Consider the following 22732-nt stretch of genomic DNA (forward strand, 5'->3'; position numbering starts at 1 on the left):
AGTAAGAAGCATTCACTCTAAATACTCAGCAGCGTGTCCCTCAAAGAAATCACACTTTAACTGCAGAACGAGGAGATCTAACACAATCAGCCCCTTAATACTGCACTGCACTCAAGAATCCCATCCTAGCATACACACAGAGGCTGCCTAGACTAGGTGCCAAGGTGGCATGTCAAATTACGGATACATGACAACCAGTACTGATTGAGTTTTGATTCTTTGAGGTTGACATGAAGAATCGTTCTCCCTATCATCCAAAGGAAAGGCCAAACTGCGGAGCAGGCAGCAACCTGAGAATCCTTCTCAGCTTGCAGGTTATGAACATCCCCAGCTCAATTAACACTGACAGTTGAGGTAGGCATTCAGTTCCTTGCAAACATCACACACCTCTCCCAGATGGTTTCAACCTATTGACATTTTTATTCTGCATAGAACTTCTGCAAACTTGCAGTGCTCATCACAGTCTCACCAGCATTAAGGCAAATGCTTCTCATGGTCTCATTATTTCATTCTAGAGATTTGCTTTCACTTCATACCTATAAACAAAGACAGTCTGACACTGAATTACAGACTAGATTCAAGAAAACTTGTTGACGTCGATTCATTTAATGCATTTTTAGGCACTTCAGCAGTTTAAATTAATTGTCTGACAAGTAACTCTTTACTTTACACATTAAGAGAGATGGCCAACATGCATTCCCACATGGCAGCCACAGATATTAAAGAAGAAATGAAAAAAAAAAAAAATATATATGATTGTGACTTATGTTTTACCTTCTGTAAATTCAGTAATTTCCCTGATACAATGCCCAGCTTTATCTGGCATCGTAACTTTAAAACCCCAATACTGATTCAAGTCAACTGCAGATCTACACGGTCAGGTAACTTTAAAAAAAAAATAATATATATATATATATATATATATGTATCTGTTTGACTTCACGCTTATTCAGGAGTCTTGCAGTCTCTGTAATTAAATGTACGTACATCCCTGCAGTATTGGTGCTCTAACAGCCTACAGCATAGCAGTTTGGTGCCCAGACCATCTGAGAACACAGTAAGGATCAGGAATTGAACTTGTCTCCTTTCATCAATCAGAACTACAAGGTTATATGAATGCACTTAGAACTCAGGGCTACCACATCTGATCAGTATATTCAGGAGGAGACAGGGAGAACACCCTAGCTAAACAAGATCAATGCTTCTGTTTTGATACATTACTAAAAATCCACTTGGGAGACCAATATCCACTGTGGCAGGGTACATTCCTTGCTTCTGCTGCATTACAGTGCCACATCTGAGGAGAAAGGGTGCACCTGTTGATGAATATCAAGAGTAATAGCAGCTTTGGATCTTCTGCCAAAGTTTCACATTTGCTCTGTGTGAACATACAATATATTTAAGCTATTACGTAGGGTAAAGAAAAATCCTCACATTCTCACTATTTTATAATCTATTCTATGTTTAAAACACTATTTTTTTTTTTTTTTAAGCCAGCTACACTCTTCTAAAACAGTAAGTGCACAGTGACAGGCATTTTAAACAAGTACTTCTTATTTATTCACAATTTAGATAAAGTTTAAGGAAAGACAAAAGAATTACAAAGGACAACATCAAAATAAAAAGGAATTTTAGAGACCGAAGTGAGTTTCTACAGCCAGTGCTCTCCATTCATGTCACACTTATCCAAATGCTGCAGATTTCAAATAAACAAACCGCTGTGCCTCCTCCCTTGGAAATTAAACTGCAAATGGAAGTTAACCACCTTTTACCTACGATTACGCACACCACCAAATTCTTCCTGCTTAAAGCCACATTTATCTTTTACAAGATGGACTCTGCTATACATTTTCAAGTAGCATTTTTCATTTTGTCTGAGCGCTGCTATAAAAAAAAGTCAGTGTCAACTTTCTGTGTAACAAAACAGCTTTTGATCTTGCTTGTGAAAGACACGCAGCTCAGAGCAGCGTCACGCTTGCAGCTTGGAGGTATCCCTGGAGATACTGCAACGCTTCTGCATTCAGACTAGTGCTCAGCATGGATGGAACCTTGAAATATGACAGAGCAGAAGCATCAATCTGTGTATAACTTACAGTGCCTACTACACACTGTTAACTGCTGTGCCAACATGCAGTGCGAAGTCAAGCGACATCTTGTCAGCAAGTTTTTTTCTGAAGATAGTTGCTGGAATTAAAATTCTTGATGCTGACAGCATTTAGTTTTATATACTGCTTACCTGAATTAAATATGAAAGAAGGTTAGCAAACCATCTGTCATGAAAGCAGAGATTTGGATGCAGCGAACTCCAAATCTCCCAGGCAGTTACTTATCAAAAATATTGAAAACAAATACACTTTGAAATAGTTGATTGAAAATAATCAACTTTAACTTCACATAAGTTGCCTGAAGTTTCCTGAATACAAACAATTGAATTGCTGGCAAGTGTTAAGCTATATACCTCTGTGTGGAGAAATTTTTGTTTGAGAAATGACATACTAAGATTATCATTGAAGTCAGTAGTGTGAAAATATTAGCCTTTCTTAGGCTGCTAGGAAAAATCACACTAAAGCTATATTCAATGACAGAATAAGATAAAACTATACTTAGCATTCTGATTAGGACATACTCCAGTCTGCTCGTTATCATACACTGGCAGAAAAGAGTCACTGTCAAATAAGCATTTCTTCTCTGTGCAATTTGGAATCAGCATGCCATGTATGAAAGCCACTTACCCTGCCTGGACACGCAGTAGACAGTTTGTGAAGAGACTGTGCCAGATGAATTCTAGGATTGTTCACCATCTGACCTACGGGATCATGTTCCTTCTTTCCAGCAAAGGCCAGCTGAGAGAACGCAGTCTGATATCCTGGAGTATCTTCTATGTCAATGAAGTGTTCTTCATCAGGAATAGTGTCATCCTCAGGCAGCTCAAAGAGGCCAATGAGTGCCTGCAGCAAAGGAGTCCTACATGGAAAGACGCAAGGAGAAAATCAGAATGCTGTGAAAACATGCCAGGAAGGACAGATTTTAAAGGAAAGTTCAAGTTATTTAAAACTCTTTCAACAATCTTCTCTTTGAAGAAGAGAAGAAGCTACTATTGCAATCAGCTATTGAGAGCACAAGCCTAATATGTGCTGAACTTGAAGAGCCATGGATGCGTGTAGTTTAGAAGCATAATGTAGATGCTCATATCAAAAGCACAAACGATGCCTTTATTTTTTATCAGGTCAAATTCTCACATAGCATACCCAAGAAAAAGCAATTGTTTTGCAGATCACACCTTTTCTCTAACAACATTTTTCCCCCCCTTCTAAATTCAGAATTCAGCCTACCTGACAACCTAGACTGCTGGACAGTCTTCCCAGACAGTTTTCCACAGAATTCCGTGTCGCACCAAGATCTTACAGCATCTATCTCAAGTTATATGCTTGGCTCTCCTGACTAACAGAACAGCTACAAACTAAAACTGTTCCTAGCTTTTCAGAAGCAATACAAGCTAAAAACAAGTAGTCTATTCTCTTAAAAGCAATTCTAGCTAGCCCAGTCAGTGCTATCGCAGAAATCTCAAACCAGTTCTGGCATCTGCTTTGACCGTGATTTGTTGAGAAGAAGTGATCAGAAAAGCCTGAGATGGCAGCAGGCCCGAAGAAATCACAACAGAACTGAGTAGCTCACATTTTCAAAACCAAGCAGCTTCACTTGAAGAAGTGTTCTACATACCACAGCTTGGTGTACTCAGTGTCCATCATAGGAGGACATTCTGTTAATATTTTCGTAATGCCAACTGCACAGATTTTCTTTTCAACTTGTCCAGACACTTTCTGTATTTCAGGAATTATAATTTTCTCCAGAACCATTCCAAACATCCTATCATGACATAAAAAGAAGTGTTAGAAAGCCTTGTCAGCTTCACAGTGACAATAAAAAAAGACACAATAAGAGTCACCAGGAAAAAGAAAAACAGAATCTGTTATGACATTGCTCTGTCATAGTGGATGCCTGGTAGAAACTTGATAGCACAAATTTTTCTCAAAGAGAGAAGAATAAAAACATCACTCTTCCCTTTTTATGACCTGCTCAGGAGATTATTGATCTGGAACTATGAGGGAGCAACTGTGAGCAGCAGATCAGAAAAAGAAAAATGGCTCAAGAAAGAAGTGAACTACAGCAGAAGAAAAGTCTGGCTAGTCAGTTTAGTGACAAACATGGTTTGCATCTTTAGCTAATGGAGACAGCCATTTCTGCTTTGAAAGATAAAAGCTACACAGCAGTTTGAAATAAAAATCATACTAACTTTGGCTGTATGCTGTCAAATATTTCTTGGAGAGCTAATGCTCCATATTTTACACAGTACAAGTTAATGAAGACTAGGAAACCTGAAACGAGAAGAAGGTTAGAGTTAGCAGAAAGACACGTAGCAAGTTTTTCAAGGAGACAGAAATGGTAATCTTGGTAAATGTTCACTTTTAGTGAAGCACATTAACTAGCTACTGTGAAGCCTGTTGAAAGCTGCTGATCTCTTTTTTTCTTGTTCCCTAATACACTAAAACTTAGTGGTAAGACAGCTAGGACAAGGTTCAGCCCCTTTGCCCCTTACAGCAACTATGAAGTGTTAGAAAAGCTGTTCTCAAACTTACATCACATCGTGACACAACTGCATGGAATATTTAACAGTAACAACACAACTAGACACACCACACTGAAGTGGATGGGAATATGGAAGTCTTTCCCCTCATTTTTAATTTCAGTCTTTTAGTTTTAATAAAATGGATGTGCCCTGAGGGGGAACTGCCCCATATGCCACCATTGCACAAATAACTCAAAGCAAGCCACTGATGTTACGAGCTTACCGTTCTCTGTCTGCATAATCAAAGGACATGACTGGATATTTATTTGGTACTGCTACACGTTCTAAACTGTTGGTATCACAGGAGCTCTTCATAAAGCAAGAAACTTACTTTTAATAAATTTTGTTGTTTTGGAATTTTGAAGTCTTTGGAACAGTAGAATGAAGATCTGTTTCCTGTATTGGTCAACTGATTCACTAGAAATTTAAAACATTGGTTATTCAAGCCACAGTAGCTTTTACCAGAAGTCAGACTACAAAAACACACACAAAATTACTCAAATTTATTTTACTGGCAAATGCAACATTTTTCATTGTTAATAATTAACTTTGAAGTGTACCAAGTATTAAAGTCTATAGAGATTACTTTTGAATATAATAATGTCAACTCATACTCACGGGGGCATGTGCTCTATAATACTGTTTAGAAGATAGAATCCTTGATGGTCGTTAGCTTTAGAGGCAATCAACTTCTGGAACACACCTAATAGCCCAGGCTGCAAGTAAAGCAAACACAAAACTCTACATAACAGTTCTTCATATACGACCTACCAGAAGGTGGGATCTTACCTAAAACATACACCGTGGCAAAAGCCTTCACAACCTAAACCAGTATTCTCTTTCTGCAGGAAGACTGATTTCTCTTGGGACCAAATGATATTCCATTAAGTATTACAAATAGTCTTAATCAAATGAACAAAAAAGCTAATTTGAAAATGCACGTTTGCTTCATCATTGGTAGTGTGTAATCAGGTTTGACTACAGCAGATCACGCAGCAGAATTCACTGATCCTCAGATCTCCCAACATTTTGACTTCTCCTCAGTCACACTTCTGGTGACTCTTCCAAACAGAATCCCTGAGCTTTCCTGATCCACTGTGTTCCATATGATGCAAGGCAAGACAAGAAAAACAGAGAAGTTTACCTGCCTGAACAAACTAAGTGCAGTTCATCCTAAAGTATAAAAGCATATTACTGTGGACCCTGCTCCCAAATCCATCCCAAAAGGTTTGTTGTTGTTGTTTTGTTTTTAATTTAAAATACAAACATATGCTGCACAAATTCAGCTTTCCACTTGAGGAAAAAACTCTTTCTAACGTCCCATCTTAAATCAGCGTGTCTGGAGTCATACAGAGCTGCTCCATCAACCCAACTCACAATTTTGTCAGCAGCAGCACTTGCTATTGTGTTGGCACCTCGCTCTAAATAAGCCTGCAGGAGTCGGACCAGAGGAGGAATATTTCCTGTCCTTTCCCATAACACTGGCTGAAGTAGATGAGGGAACAATGCCATATAGGATGATGGGATTTCATTTTTGTGCATTTCCAGAAGCAGGGACATCACTTGAAACACATATGGAATGAACTCTGCAAAGGAAGTCACGACACTTAGAAATTCAGCAGTAACGGTCACTTGCTCATTCATAAGAACCATGTATCTAATGGCTGAGCCTACAACTGCAGGATATTAATGCAAAGATTCTGATAAATAAAACTTGGAATAAATAAATTTCATTTATTGCAAACATTTGCAACCACTATATGTATGTATCTATGCATTTTATCTTCTCTATTGTTTTTTTCAGAGCATGGAATATAAACCATTAGAAACAAGGCAAAAATAAGATTTGGAAGTAGCAATTAAGATACTTTCAAAATACCATTTGTTTTTTTAAACAAAATGATCAATGATGATACAGTTTATGTGCCCTATGCAACAACACAGATGCTTCCTAGAAGCGCTGGTGAGGGTGAGGACTGTGCAAACCTTGCCTTCTCACCTGAGTTTCCAGTGCTACAGAAGAAAACTGCCAGGATGTAAACAATGGCAACCAATTACAGCAGAGTGAGCACAAGAATTACTGGTTTTTACTTACCTTGCACATCATTCTGTAGTATCTCAGTGAACACCATGAACAAAGCCTCCTCAAAGCTTCCAACAGCATCAGGGTTTGCTTTGCACGTTATCCTTATCGACAAGCATATCGACTCGAACATGTAATGGTTGAAGTGAGGTTTGCTTGGATTCTATAAAACAGGTTATGAACAACCTGAACTCAATGCCAAGTGAATCACTTTGCAAAATGTATTTATTGTTTCAACTGAAGCCTAAAGGAGCAACTGAAAAAAAGGACTCTATGCCTTATTAATATGCTGATGAAGTTGATTCTGCAGATAAAAGCAAACATCAAAATTTAAAAGCCTACACGAGTTTCCTAAATATCTCAAAGCAAACAAGTTCTTTCTGAAGCTCTACATGAACCAACAGTTCTGTGATGTAACAAAAACTGGAAATAAGAAATATCTCGTTTGTGTAACAGTCAGTTGTTCAAAGCAAAATTTTTATACTTAGCAGCCAAGTTTACACTGTATGTAGAAGAAGTTTTTGGGATAGCTGATGAAGGTATTCTAAAGTATTCCTAAGGTCTATCTTCAAGAACATGAATTTCACTGGAAGGGCTACTTTTACATATTTTGGTCAAAGTATTGAACCACATGCAGTATTTTAACAGCACAGAAACAAAGTTTATATGAAACTTTATAAAGATTGTTCTACGAAGGAAAAAACGTGAACATTTTGCTCACATGGCCCATTCTTTACCTTACTGACAGCCAGTAGCTTCTGTGTAAGCTGTGTGATGACAGAAGGGATGTATGGAATTATGGATTCCTGTAGCAGAGAAAAACTCCTCATGATTGCTGGAAATAAAAAGAAAGTTAGAATCTTTTGGAGCTAAACGTATACAAGGGCAATCAATCCATAATCTCAACAGAGTCTCACTATTCCCATTCCACAGACTGGGCACAGAAGACTGAGCAACTTGTCCAAGGTAAAAAGATAAGTCTGCAAATTCTCACACTGTGGCTGTTAGCCACACAGCACCCAAAGCTCATGCTGACACCACTCAGGTGGCCATCCTGAGCACACTACTGCCATTTGACACAATGCCACTATGTTTTGTGTTTCTCCTTTGTTTCATGCATTTATTCAAAGATAACTTAACACTGCCTGGTACACAACTGCAGGCTGTTCGTACTGCTTCAGCAAGTTTGAGTAAATGACGCTGCTGAAGTTTCAGTAGCCCATGGCTATAAGCCTTTACCTCAAGTATCAAAGTAACTCTTACAGCGTGAGACTCATTCAGCATTTACCTTTCATTATGTATTCATTTTCTGATGAGCCAGGAAGCGTTAATGCTTTGAAAAGGTTTGTTAACAGCACTTCTACAAACGGTGCCATTTCTGCAGCTGTAATGCTGTAAGAAGAACACAGGGCTTTAATTATGAAGTATAATCACAAAATTCAAGCTTTTCACCAGATCATAATACCACAAAATGAAAGATCCTCTACCAGCATTTCATCTGCAACGCTTAAAAACTACATAGGAATGAATTTACTTCTGTTTGAAAACTTACAGTGTGGTGTTGTTTGTTCCTCTCATGGTAAACAGCCTTTCAAGAGCGTGTGCTGCGTAAGTATGGACCACAATGCTTTCTGCTTGAAGATGATTGATTAAAAGAGGAATGGATAACAACAGTTGCTCTTTAGGTACCTAAAAAATTACAGCAATAAATTACATACTTCACATAGAAATGCAGATCATTCAATACCAAAGTATAATCACTGAACTCATCAATTACAAACTGAAAACCTGGCAGAGGAAGAAATCTTAGAAGGCTCTGGTTGCTAAATCACACCAGATCTGTGTATTTTCCCCCAGAACATCAGTGTTAGATTTGTAAAAGCTTATATTGCACTTTACTTTGTCTTAATGGATAGTTTAAAAAAAACCATCAAGATTAAAAAGCAAAATGATAGATGCATAAATACAGCATTTATAAATAATACTGAATGTGTTTTCTTACAGTCACCCACAAATCCAAAAAAGTAAAAGACAAAGTCTAGCAACTACTACAATCCAGTGCATGGAGATTAATACTCTAGATACAAGAACATCTGAGTAGGTCACAGTTCTGAGTATGTGGTGCCCTGGTAGCATATGGACAGCATACAGACTACATGCCCCTCTGATATTTATAGCTGCAGAGCTACTTTCAAAACTAAAAATTCCAAACACCTGTTGAGTTACCACACAGCCAAGTAAGATACATGAGGCTTGGCAAGTATAAATAAAGTAACTAGTCACTCTATGTATTTTTATTTTCCTATTTTTTACCACAGAAGATAAACTTACTTGATTTCTAAAAATCATGATATATTTGATACCATCAGCTTTTAGCACTGGGAATTCATTCACTGCAATAGAGAAAATATGCAATTTTTCATATATGTACAATTTCTGAGCACATTCTACATATAAAGGTGATATTAAGTCATGAATTCCCCACCCCCAGGGTAAGACAAAGTTGTATGTTTGTTTGCTTATCCATCTCTGTGTGGGCACAACCCTGTTACATTAAACATAGAGTCCAACCCTTTCACATAACATTTCCCTTTTTTGTTCTGATGATAACACACTCCAACTGCATATCCCAAAACCCTCCAAACACCATAAGATAATCGCTCAAGTATAAAATCATGTTGCTTAACCCTGGAGATCTGTAGTCACACTGACACACGCTGATGCAAGCCACAATCTAGACTTCAGTATTTTAACTTCTCAAGAGTTTTGTACAGCAAAGAAGTTTGCACACAGTCTCAAATACAGAAATGAAGTTACTTTGATTCATCAAGTTACAGCACACCAGCTGATAGCAGCCATGCACATACATGCCCTGACCCTGCCAACAGCACGTGGTAATCCACCTTTGTTTAAAAGTTCACTCACTGTTGACCAAACCAAAGTGAATCACCTCCCGTGTGCCAGGTGAAAACAAGCCCCATGTCTTAGAGACAGTGCTGATACAGGACCATGTTCTAATTTGTGCTTGAGCCTCAAGAAACAGGAGTCACTGCCAAGCTTCTCTAAACATCCCCAAAATAACGTATGAAATTAACAGTAAACTTACCACTGGCTGACTTTAAGTCAGGCTGAATGTGATTCACAAAGAATTCTGTCAGATTAACAAGTTCATTGGCTTGTGTTATTCCATGCTAGAAAAAACAAAGCAAACAAAAACAAGAGAAAACACACACACTCTTTTTTATAGATGTTGTCATTCAGATACATTTCCCACATCAGGTTTTAGCAGTAACACTACTGAGCTTCACATTCAAAGCCCTGAGTTAATTGCTAATAGTGTGTAACCAAAGTTTTAGGCAGAAAATACCAGCAACTCATTCAGTTGATCCTTCTCCTACCACCACATGATTGCATTTTCAGAAGGAAGAGTTTAGGACTCAAACTCTGATTCTGAATTAGAACAACAAAATTAAAAGAAATGCTTCCATTTTATCACATGAAAAATGCAAAAATGTAAAACAGACTTTCCAGATGGATGTATGTGTACCAATCAAGTGTTCTAAATGATGCTATCCCAATTTGGCACTAAATAGAACAGCAATAAGAGGTACAACGTAGCAGCATTCTAATGGCTAGAAGATTGGCTCACTTTATCCACCACAATCATCAGCCATTGCTGTGCAATACACAACTGCAGCATTACAAAAGGAGTGAGAACTTTTATCAGAACTTCATAAAGATTATAAAACATGTTTTACACTGTTTGCTTCAGACCTGTTTTGCAAAGCCACTGAGGCCTGCCCTGTAACACAAGTAGTACCTATCAGTAATTAAACCTGCTGTACAGGATGATGTGCTGTTGGTACAATGCTGCTGCTTCACAATAAATGCAGCCTAGCTGAGGTGTGCTTTCCCACACATTTTAGTTACCTTCTCCCAGACAAGTCCTGAGAACCATTTCCACAGCCAAGTAGCTGTGTTCACGTGCTATTTTCAAGGCAATGAACATTGAACCAACAAGAAATATCTTGTAATATAATGGCAAGAATTGTTAAGCATCACTTGGATTCCTTCCTGTCTGCTCAACACCACCAGTCACCTTCTGTAATTTGCCTTACCAATTACTGAGGAACACTCTGCCTCAATACCATGTGAAAGCCCAGAGATTCTAGGCCAGTTTTTCAATAACTGTTTCATACATATTATTAAGACTTGTCAAATGATCACACGTGATTGTTGACTTCATCCAACCTATCTGAAGATCAGAGACCATCAGACTTCCATACATCGTGTCCATATATTATGGACAATTTTCCATCTCATCAACATCAAACTATTACAGATCCAATTATTCTCATTTTAAAGCAGAATTTTTAACAATGCATACATTTCCCAATCCTCACACGCACTATAATGTCAGAATGCACGTGGATTGAAATGAACACAATGTCCAAGTACCTTCTGTGTCTGAGCCTTGGATGCCAACGATGTAACAAGGTATATAGCTGCATCTTTGTGCTTCCAGTTAACAGATGGATTCTTTGCATATTCCTGAAGCATGGAATTAACATATCCAGAAAAAATTCCAGTCACAGGCCCTTCAAAGAACTTGCACAAGCCTCTGACTAGATCACAAGCTGCTCTGCGCCTTGTGTCAATATCTGCATAAGAACAAAAGGTTCTTTAGATATGACAAATTGCACAGCTTTTCATACTAATAAACATAATTTTAAAATGTATCAGTAATTACAGCTTCTCAAGTTACAGCCACAGCTCACATTAATTACTGCAATGTTCACATTAGTGCACAACAACACATACAAGTTTTTTCACTCATTGTAACAGTAAAAATCATTGGTACAACACAAGGAGGAACGGACATTGACCCGTACTGCATGTGTATTCACAGGTCCCACTGCTCTCTGAAGGTTTCAGTAAGCACAAGGAGGGAGGCTTTTTCCTGCCTTGGTAATTACGTGCCCAAATGCACTGCGTCTGGTGGTTACAGGTTTTATTTTCTTTACAGCAGTCTGTATGGTGATGTGCTCTGGGCTGGTGACTAAAGGCACCAGCAGCAGTTTGGTTATTGCTGAGCAGTACTCGCAGTGCCAATGTTTCCTTTTCTTCCTGTTGTGCCTTCCCAGCAAATTGGCTGAGTGGGCAACAAGTTGGGAATGGACAGAAGCTGCACTGCTGATCTAAAGGGCCAAGGGATTTTCCCCATGCCACGTAACACTGTGCTTGGCAATAATAGCTTTGGGGAGGGGGATCTGGAAGAGGCAGCCATTGCCTGGGGTCACACTGGGCATCTATCACATCCCACTTTCCTCAAGCAGACTGACTTTTTCCTCCTTTTTCTTCCACCTTCTTTCACTAATTAAACTGTCTCATCTTCTCACTCATGGTCTTCCTACTCTCCTCCCATCCCACCTTGGCAGCGTGGGAACTGAGCCAATTGTTGTGTGGTGCTTAGCTGCTGGCCCACTGCAACAGAACAGTACATTTCTGTAATACATCTGTAAAAAACCCCTGTCCCAAAGAGGGAAAAAAAAAGAAGGCTGGAAAAAACACAATACATTAACAGAGGGACACACAGATCACAAAACAACAGAATGCAACAGAGTATGTTTCTAAAAGAGCCGCAGAAGATAGTTCTTGCCTAAGTTCTCTTAAAAACAGAAATAGCAAACATATAAAAGCTTCACAAATACCAGTAAAGCAGCCAATCCTGGATAAGCATCATAACGTCTGCTCAAAAGAAAGTTCAAACATAATTTTCCCCTACTTCCAACACAGAGCAAGTTCTCAGACCTATTAAAAGGCTTCAATCATCTAAAAATGTCAGTCAGCACCACGTCAGCAGCTCAGTGGCACAGAACAGTCACACAGAACTAGATTTAGTCCATTTGTGCACTGACCTGGCTAAAGACAGATTATCAGAAAATCAAGCTGTTAGCACAGCACTGTGTTTTTAGCACAGTTATTGTGTTGGTCTGGACAGTGCCAGCACACAAAGGCTGCTGCCTAGCTGGCTTTATCATGGAGTTGTATGCAAAACTGGTCAGAGTTTCCAGTTTAAACATAACAGACTACCAAATGTAGACAGAGTGTCCTCACGTCATTTACACACATAGGAACTAAATACACAGCCATGGCTACTACCCAGTGTTGATATAGAGGCTATGTTTGCTGAAACAAGAATACATGCAGTGCAGGAGACATCGATCTAGTTCAGAAAAGAAACTACAAAAGCATTGTTCAAAGCAAAAAGATGCTGCAGTGGGTGCATCATGACAGTAAACTTGATCAAAAACTGGATTAAATATCTTAGGGGAAAACCCACCACCTTCCAGAGTTCTAAAATATGTTTTAGAAGCCTCAGTAAAATGCTCTTCAGAGCTATATTTAAAGACAAAGTATTCTTAGTATAAATCTGTGGATTACCAGATCCTTCCAAATCCCTTCTTATATATTCTTCAGAATTATCTTCAAATGCTTCTTCATCAGCAGCTGAAAATATACAGTACACAGGAGTTTCAATACTGAAGTCTTTTTTTTAAATGATAACAACACCCTTTTTATCAAGTTGCTAATCTTTCATAGAAGCATAGCATTCATAGAAATTCATCAGAACTACCCAGACAGACTATCCTGTTCAGCCTGCGGGCCCACAAACTGCAGTCTTTCATACTCACAAGCTGATGCAATTCCTGACTTAAAAAACAAAACCAAAACCATACTCTATACTAAGTGTATTTAAAAGAGGCTTCCTTGGTTATAGATTTAGAGAGAAGCCTCTTAACACTGTAAGACAACTTCAGTGCTTTTCAGATACTAAGATCAAAGTCAGTCTATCAAAGCTTGGAGAAAAAGACACTACAATTCAAAGGCCATATATCCATGCCTGGTACTCACTTCCAGCATGAAAAAAAATGACTGATGGCACATGACTTAGACTTTGTGTATTTTTCAATTTGAGATCACAGTAAGACAAAAATTCATACAACAACTCTACACAGCCCACAAGATAACAATTTGCTGCAGAAAATTGGTTTTGAATCTTGTACTGAAGCACACAGAAAATAAATTCTCAACGTTGTAAAGCAAAATATCATCATAATTAGATACATTTTATTGTGTCTTTGAAAACTTAAACCCCAGAAAGTTACCTCTGAATTCCATATTGGGAACAATAACTTTTTCACAGATGCTTGTCAATGTATTCTGGTCTTCAAACAGATGCTTGTAATGTGGTCTTTCACAAACCGAGGCCAGAAACTGGATTGCATTACTAACCAACTAGAACAACACACATTAAACACATATAGCTTTAGCTGACTGACCAATTTATAAATCATTATTAACCTTGATAAGATTAGTCCATAATGACTTACCAAATCATATTTCACTTCCTGACCTGTTGTGACTAACAGATTCCAGATTGCTGTCACAAAACGTGGCAAGTAGGGCTGGAATTCTTCATCATATTTTTGAGCATACAAAGCAGCATTATCACAAATTTGAGATTTCAAGAGCTCCAGCAACCCAGCTTCTTCTTCATCCTCACATAAAACAAAAGTAGGTACTTAAACACCCAAACTTCAAGGCTGCTTTAAAATTAACATTATTTGAAGAAAATATACTATTATTTTGTGATGTTCTAAATAGGTCTCAGAAACCCCTCCTACTTGCCTGGAACTACTGCATTTTGCCCGTGTGTACTGGAACTGTACTACAGATTATACACTCATGCTATTACATCCACATTTCAAACAGTACTACTCCCCTGAAGAGACTTAGACCTGATAAAGTTTAGAACAGAATGAATTGACAAATACGATAGCAAAAACATAATACAAGGCTTGGAAAACATATGCTTAGGAGGCATTGTATTAGTAAAGTAAAGTAGCTTAGAAGCCTACTTAAAACTGATAGAGTTGCAGAAGTATGCTTTTTTCTCCTTCCCCACAGCAGCACAGATGTTCATAGAGCCACGAAGTGAAGTGAATTGGAAAACACCAAAATCCATCAACACATTTTTTTTCCCCTTCCCCAAATGCCCACCCTCCAGTTTTAATGCATGTCACTTCTCTGAGTCAGCTCAGTGTGCAACTGCATGGATGTTTGTGCTGAGTGACAGCCCATAGGAAAATAAAAGAGCAGGAGAAAAGATGAGCAAGGCTTCTTTTTCTTTTTTAGCAGCAGCGTTAGCTTGAAACCACCATGAAACTATCACACAAAATGTGCTTATCATGTCCCCCATACATTGTAAAGGAAGGAATTTATAGTTTCTTTGGTTCCACCAGCTGGTAAACTTCTGTACTGCACCTCAAATGCAGAAAGCAGGTACAGAACGAATGATTGAGTGAGCTTTGATTAACATGAAACTACTAATTCTTACAATTAGCCAGCAGATGGTAAGCTAAACTACTTAGAAGTCATGCCTTATATGTTCCAATGTTTCAAGTTCTTTGAGATACTGTTTTCTGAAATACAGTACATGAACCAGCTGAGAGGTACAGAAAACCTGAGCCCTGTGATTCTAATAATCAATCAGGTTACTTCAGCAGATGGCCTCAAAAGAATCTCTTCATTGATGTGTACCTGTAAGCTGATCTCTGTGCACAACTGTAACCTGTAACTAATACACGACCTCAAAAACCAGGCTCCACATTTCTTAGACAATGGAGCCAGTTCTCTCAAATCCCATTTCCTTTCAGTCATTCTATTTATTTACCCAACAAAGGAAACATTGCACTGCTCAGAGCTAGAACACAACTCTCCTGTCAGTCGGCTCCTCTTTGCAGAGGCAAAGCAGGAGGTTTATGCAGTACTTACATCAGTCTGCAGAAGTTTATTATCTAAAGTTAAGAGACTATGAAAATTTGTCATCCATGTTTCCATGTTATCTTCAAAAAACTCAGGCAAATCCTGTGAAGGAAAAGCATAAATCTATATTTTAATATGTGACTGCACACTCTGAGTGAGTGTCCACCTTTCAATTTACAGAGGTACAATGAAGAGCAGAAAACAAACCTTCAAAATAAAAACTACCCCCTTTTCACACCCCCAGAACAACCAACCAGTAAAAAGTCCTACAGATGGAGACCTGGGAACACATTTCCAAATGTACCTGTTGATACACCCTATACAGCTTAAAGACTAATCTCCATCTCTCAGAGTATGATAAGAATCAGATAGCACAAGCCTCCCCTTTAGCTCCAGCTTTCTCTTTTGCCCAGTACAGAACAAGATGTTGGAGCAATTGAAACCATCACACCTGACTCAGGCTCATGCTGAAACTCTAAATATACACCACCTCAGCAGTGTCTGGTTTTACTGTTTTTCATACAGTCTGCTCACTTACTGCTAGAATGTAAGATCTCATTTCAAAACAGAAAGAAATAAAAACCAACTTTACACAATACCAGGATTGCTTGCTACCACAGCACTACAGTTACTGAGCTGACTTTTATCCACATGACTGAACTCGTATGAGTACAGACACATGTAGCAAACAACAAACTGAATATGAATGCAGGCAAAGGACTCCTGCCTCTCACAGCTCATACTCAACACTGTTACCCACACAACACCTTGCTATCAGGAGAGCTTAAGATTCTCTTCTCCAGCTTTTGTTAAGATAGAGTCAAGCCAATGTGTTAATTAACCCCATCCTTACTGTCGACCCCATCTTTACTTTAGTTTGGCCATAAAGCATGGCCTTAAAGGCTGCCTCAAATGGATCCTATACACAACAGCATAACAGCTTTATGTGACCAAAGCAAGAATATGAGAAAAACAAGAGAGTCACCTGAAAATTTAAACTGTAGAACAGCTTCGCAATTAGAATGAGAGAAGAAAAGAGAACCTTCAAAGCACTGGCATCGTTTGCATGTGTGCTGCAAAGGTCAATAGTTGCCTAAAAAAAAGAGAGAAAATTTAGCCAAGTAACCCACACACAAACTGTATCAACAAGATACACTGAGAAGTATTATTTATTTTTTCAGCCAGTTAATACAGTTCCTTTTCTTCCTCTTACTGATTCTGTCAGGCCTCATTTCCTGATTTTGGCTTGAACTTCATGAACAGTTTCAAGAGTTGCTAAGTTCTCATTTTACAGGCATTCACAACCAGCAATTCAGAACACCACAGTTGTTTCAGCAATCATTCAGCAGTACCTTAAAGAGATTTGTCAAGGGCAATGCAAAGGCATCAAGGACAAGTTTGATCTCTGTCCATAATTCATTTGACTTAAATTCATGGCGGTACCTGAGGAGTGGGAGAAAGACACAAACAATGGAATACAGTCTTTGCATTTATTCCCCAATTACCCTGCATGCAACTGATCTCTAATGACGAACCTTGAAACAAATCCTATCAAATAAACATAAGGACTGAACAGTGTAGTTCAAGGCCATGGAAGGTGCAAAATTTGACAACCATTTAAAGTCTCACTAAGAAGTCAATAAGCCTAAGCGAAAGCCACAGAGGTGAGTATAAATTCAGATTTAAACCTTTTTTTCTTTCCTAACACCCACGTAGCAGTTCCCTGATCTCCAATACCTCTTAAACAAGGAGTGAGCAGTACGAAGGACGCCATTGATCACATGGAAGTCTCCACTTTGAAAGCGGTTCACCATTTCTGTCAGCAAGTCTGGCCACTTCTGAGGAAAGTCTTCCCGACCAATAATACTGATGGCATCACTTAACTGGAAAGGAAATGTAAGCATTGCATGATCCAGCAGCACACTACTTACTACAAAAAACACAGCAGCCAGGACAAATGTTACAATTATCAAAGAATGCTTGTTGTTCTCGTCAGATTCAAAAATCATTGGGTTAACTATCTCCTCTTTTTCATCACAACAAAGCTCACTTCAAAACCAATGTGTATGCAGTCTCACTGTATTCAACTGTCTAATGGTGAAATTTGACAATATGTTGTTGGGTTTTTTTAAATTAATTTTAAAGTGGGCAGAAGTAACTTAAACAATTTACTCCGAATTATTTGCATAGGGGTGATATCACTGGAAGGCTAACTCAGCTCTGACAGTAACCAGAGCCACCAGACACATTACATCATTCTAAAAATCTCATGGACACAACCAGAAATGGCCTCCTCATTACCTGCTTTTGAATTTGTTCCGGGCTGCTAAGCATCAAGGGCACTATGTTGGCTTTAATGGCTATCCTGTCCGACTCAAATATTTTGTTCGGTTCATCCTCCACCTACAACAAAACCAACAATTCAGTCACTGGCACATTAGTACACTGGGCACTGAGCAAATCCCAGTGTTTCAGAAGTCAAACGTACAAATGTCTGAAACCACTGCATCAATGACGAAATTAAAAGATCTGTTAACGCCTACAATGACTCTTTCACAGCAGTAACTGATTAAAGCGGAAAGAAATGACACCTTTCTGCTAATTTTCTAACTAATATTCTCCTCTAACAGTGATCTTTTCAAACAGCAATTCAGGACAGTAAGGGTGGGCACATACGCCAGTTACAAACACAAGTTTAACCACCAGTCCTCTATTTCAATGCTCCAAACCACGTCTGTCCTCGTTTCTGCCAACTTCAAAGATTTATTTTGTGCAACTGGACAGGAAGGTGAGCGCAGGTGATGCACACAAACCTCACGCTGCCTTTCAGAGTCAGCCAATCATCCTGCCAAGTGAACAGTGCTGAGTGGTAGGTAGTAAATTATGGTATCTGTATCAAAGAAGCAAAATACCAACGCTTGTCAGCAACCACCGGCAGCAGGGATAGTCACATTTGCAGTGATGACAGTAGCAATGTTTAGAAACATAGAAGTTACCCAGCAATTCAGAAAGTAATCTGATGATCTCAACATGCCTGGAGCCAGACAGCATTGCCCTCCTCCACCTCACGTTCTTTTTGATCATCTTTCCACAAACTTACAAAGAATCAAACTGCCTGAGTAGGCAAAACCATTTTCCTTCCTCTGTGCTTTGTATCAGTCCTAATCCAACACTGCTAAATTATACTATGTGATCTACGTAAGCTAGCCTTAAGGTTATATTCATAAAACTGCTTCTAAAAGCTTCAATCTTGGATAAAATAGTGCGTGTGGCTTCAAGCAAACTTGGGGCAATGCTAACTGTCCTCTGGATGCACTCACTGCGTAGCATCTTCACCTACTCCAACATGTCACATCCTGAATCACTTCAGTCACCTATATCAAGGAAGACACACACTTCTCTGTGAGTGGTGTTTCTGCTTAAAACACACAACATACAGAGATGCAATTTTTAAGAAATGACTGAAAAGGCAGTATTAGCAACACCAAGGCCTAGAAATTTCACACCAGTGTGAATGTGCTGGTTTTACCAAACATAACCAGCAAGGACTGCTGTAGGTTTTCAATATTTGTACAGCGGGAATCACATGCAAACTCTTGAATAGTCACAAGCTGAGATATATAACAAGATCATACATTTGAGACTTTCAGATACACAAACTGTGCTTTCAAGGAGACAAAGCATAAACAAGATCAGTTGAAACCTCTCATCACAAAGGAGCTGAGCTCTTACATGTAATACTTGACACCATGAGTTACATTTCATGCATACTGAAAGCTCTGAATAAAAAATGCCTCTGATACTTTCAAAACAAAGGATAAAATGAGATTAAATGACAATATTTCTATCTTATGCCTACAGATACTTCCATGTGTTGAACTTACAAAGGTTCTACGTCTAAGAGGCACCTATGTGAAAAATAAATCAATACCTTCACCTCCAGCTGCAGAGCTGGCTAGAAATGGTTGCAGTACTATGTCAACTGAGAGCAGCCAAGTAGGTCAGCTCACACATATGGACGTTCTCCCATCATTTTAACATGAATAATATTACACTCAGTTAAATGGGCAGTGAATACTGTACTTCTTCAGAAAGATACACACAACATTAGGAAGAATTCTTCCTCTCCATTTTATCACCCAGATTTATTTCTTTCCAACAGAATGGATAACAAGAGTGGAGGCTTTAGTCCCTTATCAGTAAATTGTGTTCATTCTCTGTATCATCTATCTTCTCTTCCGAAGTACAGACACATACATATTCTGCAAGGTTATTAAACATTATTGGACCTTAAAAGGATGATTAAATCTTAGCAGAAATACTGCCTGGAATACCTACAATTCTCCAGTTCCTTTTGATGTAATTCTTGAAAGTTACCGACGCGCAGACTTTGATGACATTTTCCTGCGATTTCTCCAGCAACGTTAAGAGCAGCAATGGATAATTCTGGCTTCCTTCAACTGTCTCAAGAAACTTCTCCGCTGCAAGAGAATGCAGTAAGGTTAACAGGAAGCGGAGCTGATTTTCCTAACCAGAGATCTACGATTCCTCAAACGTCCATTTAAAATAACACAAACACCTCTGCAGAGTTTCACAGGAACAGAAGCACTGGACAAGTAGCAAACTGTACTGTAACTTCTTTACTACTATAAGCTCTTTAATGCTTCTGCTGTTAACAAAAGCTCTCAATTCAAAGCAGGCTGTGGAAATATTGCCTCCTTGACACTTTTAAAAGCCATGACCTAAGAGAAGCCAGTCCAGCTTTGGTGTAAACAACATCCCTGTTTTAAAAAAAACACAGTACAAGCTTCAAGAAGAAAATTATGTAAAGCAAATAGAAAATGAATTGATATGTAAGTGTGTTCTTCATTAAGTTTTGGGATTTTTTGTTGGTTTTTTTTTTTTTTTTTTTTTTTTTTTTTTTTTTTTTTTAGAAGGAGGTTACACACAGACCACAGAGCTGAGAGGAATCCCTGACAATCACTTACCAGGACGCCTTATTGCAGGATCTGGATCCAGTGTTTTCTTTAGATACTCAGTTAAGGTCTGTAAATTGGCATCGCTCAGCTCCATTTTGGCAGAAACTACGACACAGAAGCAGTTTTGTTAATGCAGATCAGAAAATCCACCCTATAAGCTCCACATACACAAAACGTGATTCCACAGAAGACACACATCCGCTTTTTTTAGACTACACTTCTTAAAGCAGGGACTCATACATCTATGCAATAAAACAGGTAGCTAAATACAAACTGTAACACATGCCTCATGTAACTGTTGTTGTCCAGGTTCCTGAAAGCAAACCCCTAAAACTAGATCGTACATCCAATGAACCACTACTCAAGTAAAGCCAAAAGGCGATCTCTCACCCTTCCATGAGAGGATGAGCTTCCTTTTAAAACTACTGCCAGCCACAGAAATCTATTCCTCGTTGAAAAAATGGAATATTTGATCCAAATGATGGACAAAAGAATGACATGAGGTGCACTGAAGAGCCAAGGCCCATTTACACATAAATGCTATCTCTAGAAAAAACTGAAAATAATTTTTAATGAAGTGATGAAAGACTGCAGAAAGCCAAAGAGTTTGTCCACCCTGCAAAACGAACCCAGATCAGGGCAGGCAATCATTTCACCTGCAGTACTTATTACAGAATAACTGTGCAAATAAGTCAGATTTCCCACACGTACTCTCATACTTACCACAGTGGTTCATTAACTTCACAGCTTTAATTGGAATAATTAAAATTACAGTAACACCAGAACAGCATTAAGACACGCTTCAGCAGGCACATGGCTTAGGGTATCACCAGAACCATGGGATTATTTGGGTTGGAAAGGACCCATAAGGCCTCAAAGTCCAACCATCACCTGACAGCCAAAGCACTGCATGCTGCCCATCGTTCTCCCAACAGTACCGTAACACCTTTACTACAGAAATAATGAGAAGCCAAATGCTCTTTTATCCCCTGGAGTTTCTCCTTATTAAGAAAGGCTGGAATTTTCCCACTCCACTTTAGATTTATTCTTTGTTGACCACCAGAGCAGTAAGTATGGTTCCTATTTAAGCACTTTGCAAAAGCTGTGAGTTTTAACAAGTGAGTTTTTCTTCTATATCAGCAACAATACCCCCTTGGTTTAAATCAATGTTGACGAACAACTGAAATCCCAAGACACAGTGCAAAAAATCCAAAAAAGTTCACCTGAAACACTGTGCCTCCCCTGCCCCGCCCGCCTCCCTTCTAGGAGTTCCTGCCAGCCGTCCCCAGCCAGCAGCACCTTTACGGAGGGCAGCATAAAGAAACAGCACCGCAGCGCCCGGCTCAGCACGAGCCACTCCAACGCACCGCCTCCCTCCCGCTCCCCCCTCCCCTTTTTTCCTATTTCCTACCACCACAACCCGCGGCAGCTGCTCGTACAGCACCTACTGATGGCGCCGGTGTGCAGGCGGCTCCTCGTCCCGCCGCGCCACAGCCCGTCACTGCAGGCTGCCCACCCCACGGCCCGCCCGAGACACGCGGCTGTCCCGAGGAGGCGGCCGCTCGGCTCAGGGGCCTTCCGGGAAAGCCCCTCGGGTAGGGCCTGCCCTGCGCGGCCCTGCTGTTCCCGGCGGCGCCATCCCAGCGCTTCACCTCAGGCTGGGGGCCGCCCGCGCTGCGGGAGACGGCTCGGAGCTGCCCGAAAACCCCGCGCAGCAACGGCCGGCCGCAGCCTAACTTGCCGCCCTCCCCCCCCCGCCGCCTCCCGACTGGCAGCCGCGGGAGCCAATGAGAAGAGCCCCCGAAAGGCTGCCGGCCAATCCGGACCCGTGGGAGGCGGGTCGAGGCGCTCCATCACGGTGTGCTGCGCCTCTCGCTGCGCCGCGGGCCCAAGCGCCCGAGCCCGCAGCGGAACGGTGCGGCGGCGGCCGCGGGCCGTGCGGGAGGCCGGACTGCGGGGCTGCCCCACCCTCGGCATCGCTGGCCGGCGCTGCTCAACGTCACCTGTCGGCCTCCTCCAAGCGGCGGCGGCGGCTCAGAGAGCTCCGGCTGCGCTTCACATTCAAACTGTGGTGAGAGGGCGCGGCGGCGGCACGGTGACCGCATCACGCAGGGCGGCGACACCGTCAGGCCGCCGAGCCAATCAGCGGGCCCCTCTGCCTCGACGCGCCGCGCGTCGAGCCAATCCGTGCCTTCCGTCTCACGTGGAGACGGC

At 40.2% G+C, this 22732-nt stretch overlaps 1 protein-coding gene across 3 annotated transcripts; it reads right to left on the minus strand.

Annotated features, from left to right (window-relative positions):
* Positions 1-1536: 1536 nt before the first annotated feature.
* On the minus strand, positions 1537-22638 carry CSE1L (chromosome segregation 1 like). Of its 3 annotated transcripts, none has more exons than XM_052683746.1 (25): positions 22522-22638; positions 20528-20623; positions 19878-20020; positions 17841-17942; positions 17277-17422; positions 16892-16982; positions 16525-16632; positions 15549-15641; positions 14105-14272; positions 13880-14009; positions 13155-13220; positions 11169-11371; positions 9817-9901; positions 9042-9103; positions 8263-8399; positions 7999-8102; positions 7448-7545; positions 6723-6873; positions 6005-6213; positions 5246-5343; positions 4959-5044; positions 4295-4376; positions 3721-3867; positions 2733-2964; positions 1537-2048 (listed from the first exon to the last, which is right to left on the minus strand). In XM_052683746.1, the coding sequence occupies exons 2-25, from the start codon at positions 20610-20612 to the stop codon at positions 1959-1961; spliced, it is 2916 nt and encodes a 971-aa protein (XP_052539706.1). In that variant the 5' UTR covers positions 20613-20623; positions 22522-22638; the 3' UTR covers positions 1537-1958. The 3 variants fall into 3 exon arrangements, with proteins under 3 accessions (XP_052539706.1, XP_052539708.1, XP_052539707.1); XM_052683748.1 differs by lacking the exon at positions 22522-22638 and adding an exon at positions 21967-22229; XM_052683747.1 differs by lacking the exon at positions 22522-22638 and adding an exon at positions 21963-22229.
* Positions 22639-22732: the final 94 nt, after the last annotated feature.

This window comes from Tympanuchus pallidicinctus, unplaced genomic scaffold, assembly GCF_026119805.1.
Source record: "Tympanuchus pallidicinctus isolate F22 unplaced genomic scaffold, pur_lepc_1.0 scaffold20, whole genome shotgun sequence".
Taxonomy (NCBI): Eukaryota; Metazoa; Chordata; class Aves; order Galliformes; family Phasianidae; genus Tympanuchus; species Tympanuchus pallidicinctus.

What these genes read in the sequence shown, in the direction of transcription:
- CSE1L (XM_052683746.1), bottom strand. Translation starts at nt 20,612, where the DNA reads ATGGAGCTGAGCGATGCCAATTTACAGACCTTAACTGAGTATCTAAAG. An exon ending in TGACTTAAAGTCAGCCAGTG is followed by an intron (nt 9,104 to 9,816) that starts GTAAGTTTACTG and finishes TCTCTATTGCAG; the next exon opens with TGAATGAATTCCCAGTGCTA. An exon ending in GTGCTGCTGCTGACAAAATT is followed by an intron (nt 5,344 to 6,004) that starts GTGAGTTGGGTT and finishes CTTTACTTGCAG; the next exon opens with CCTGGGCTATTAGGTGTGTT.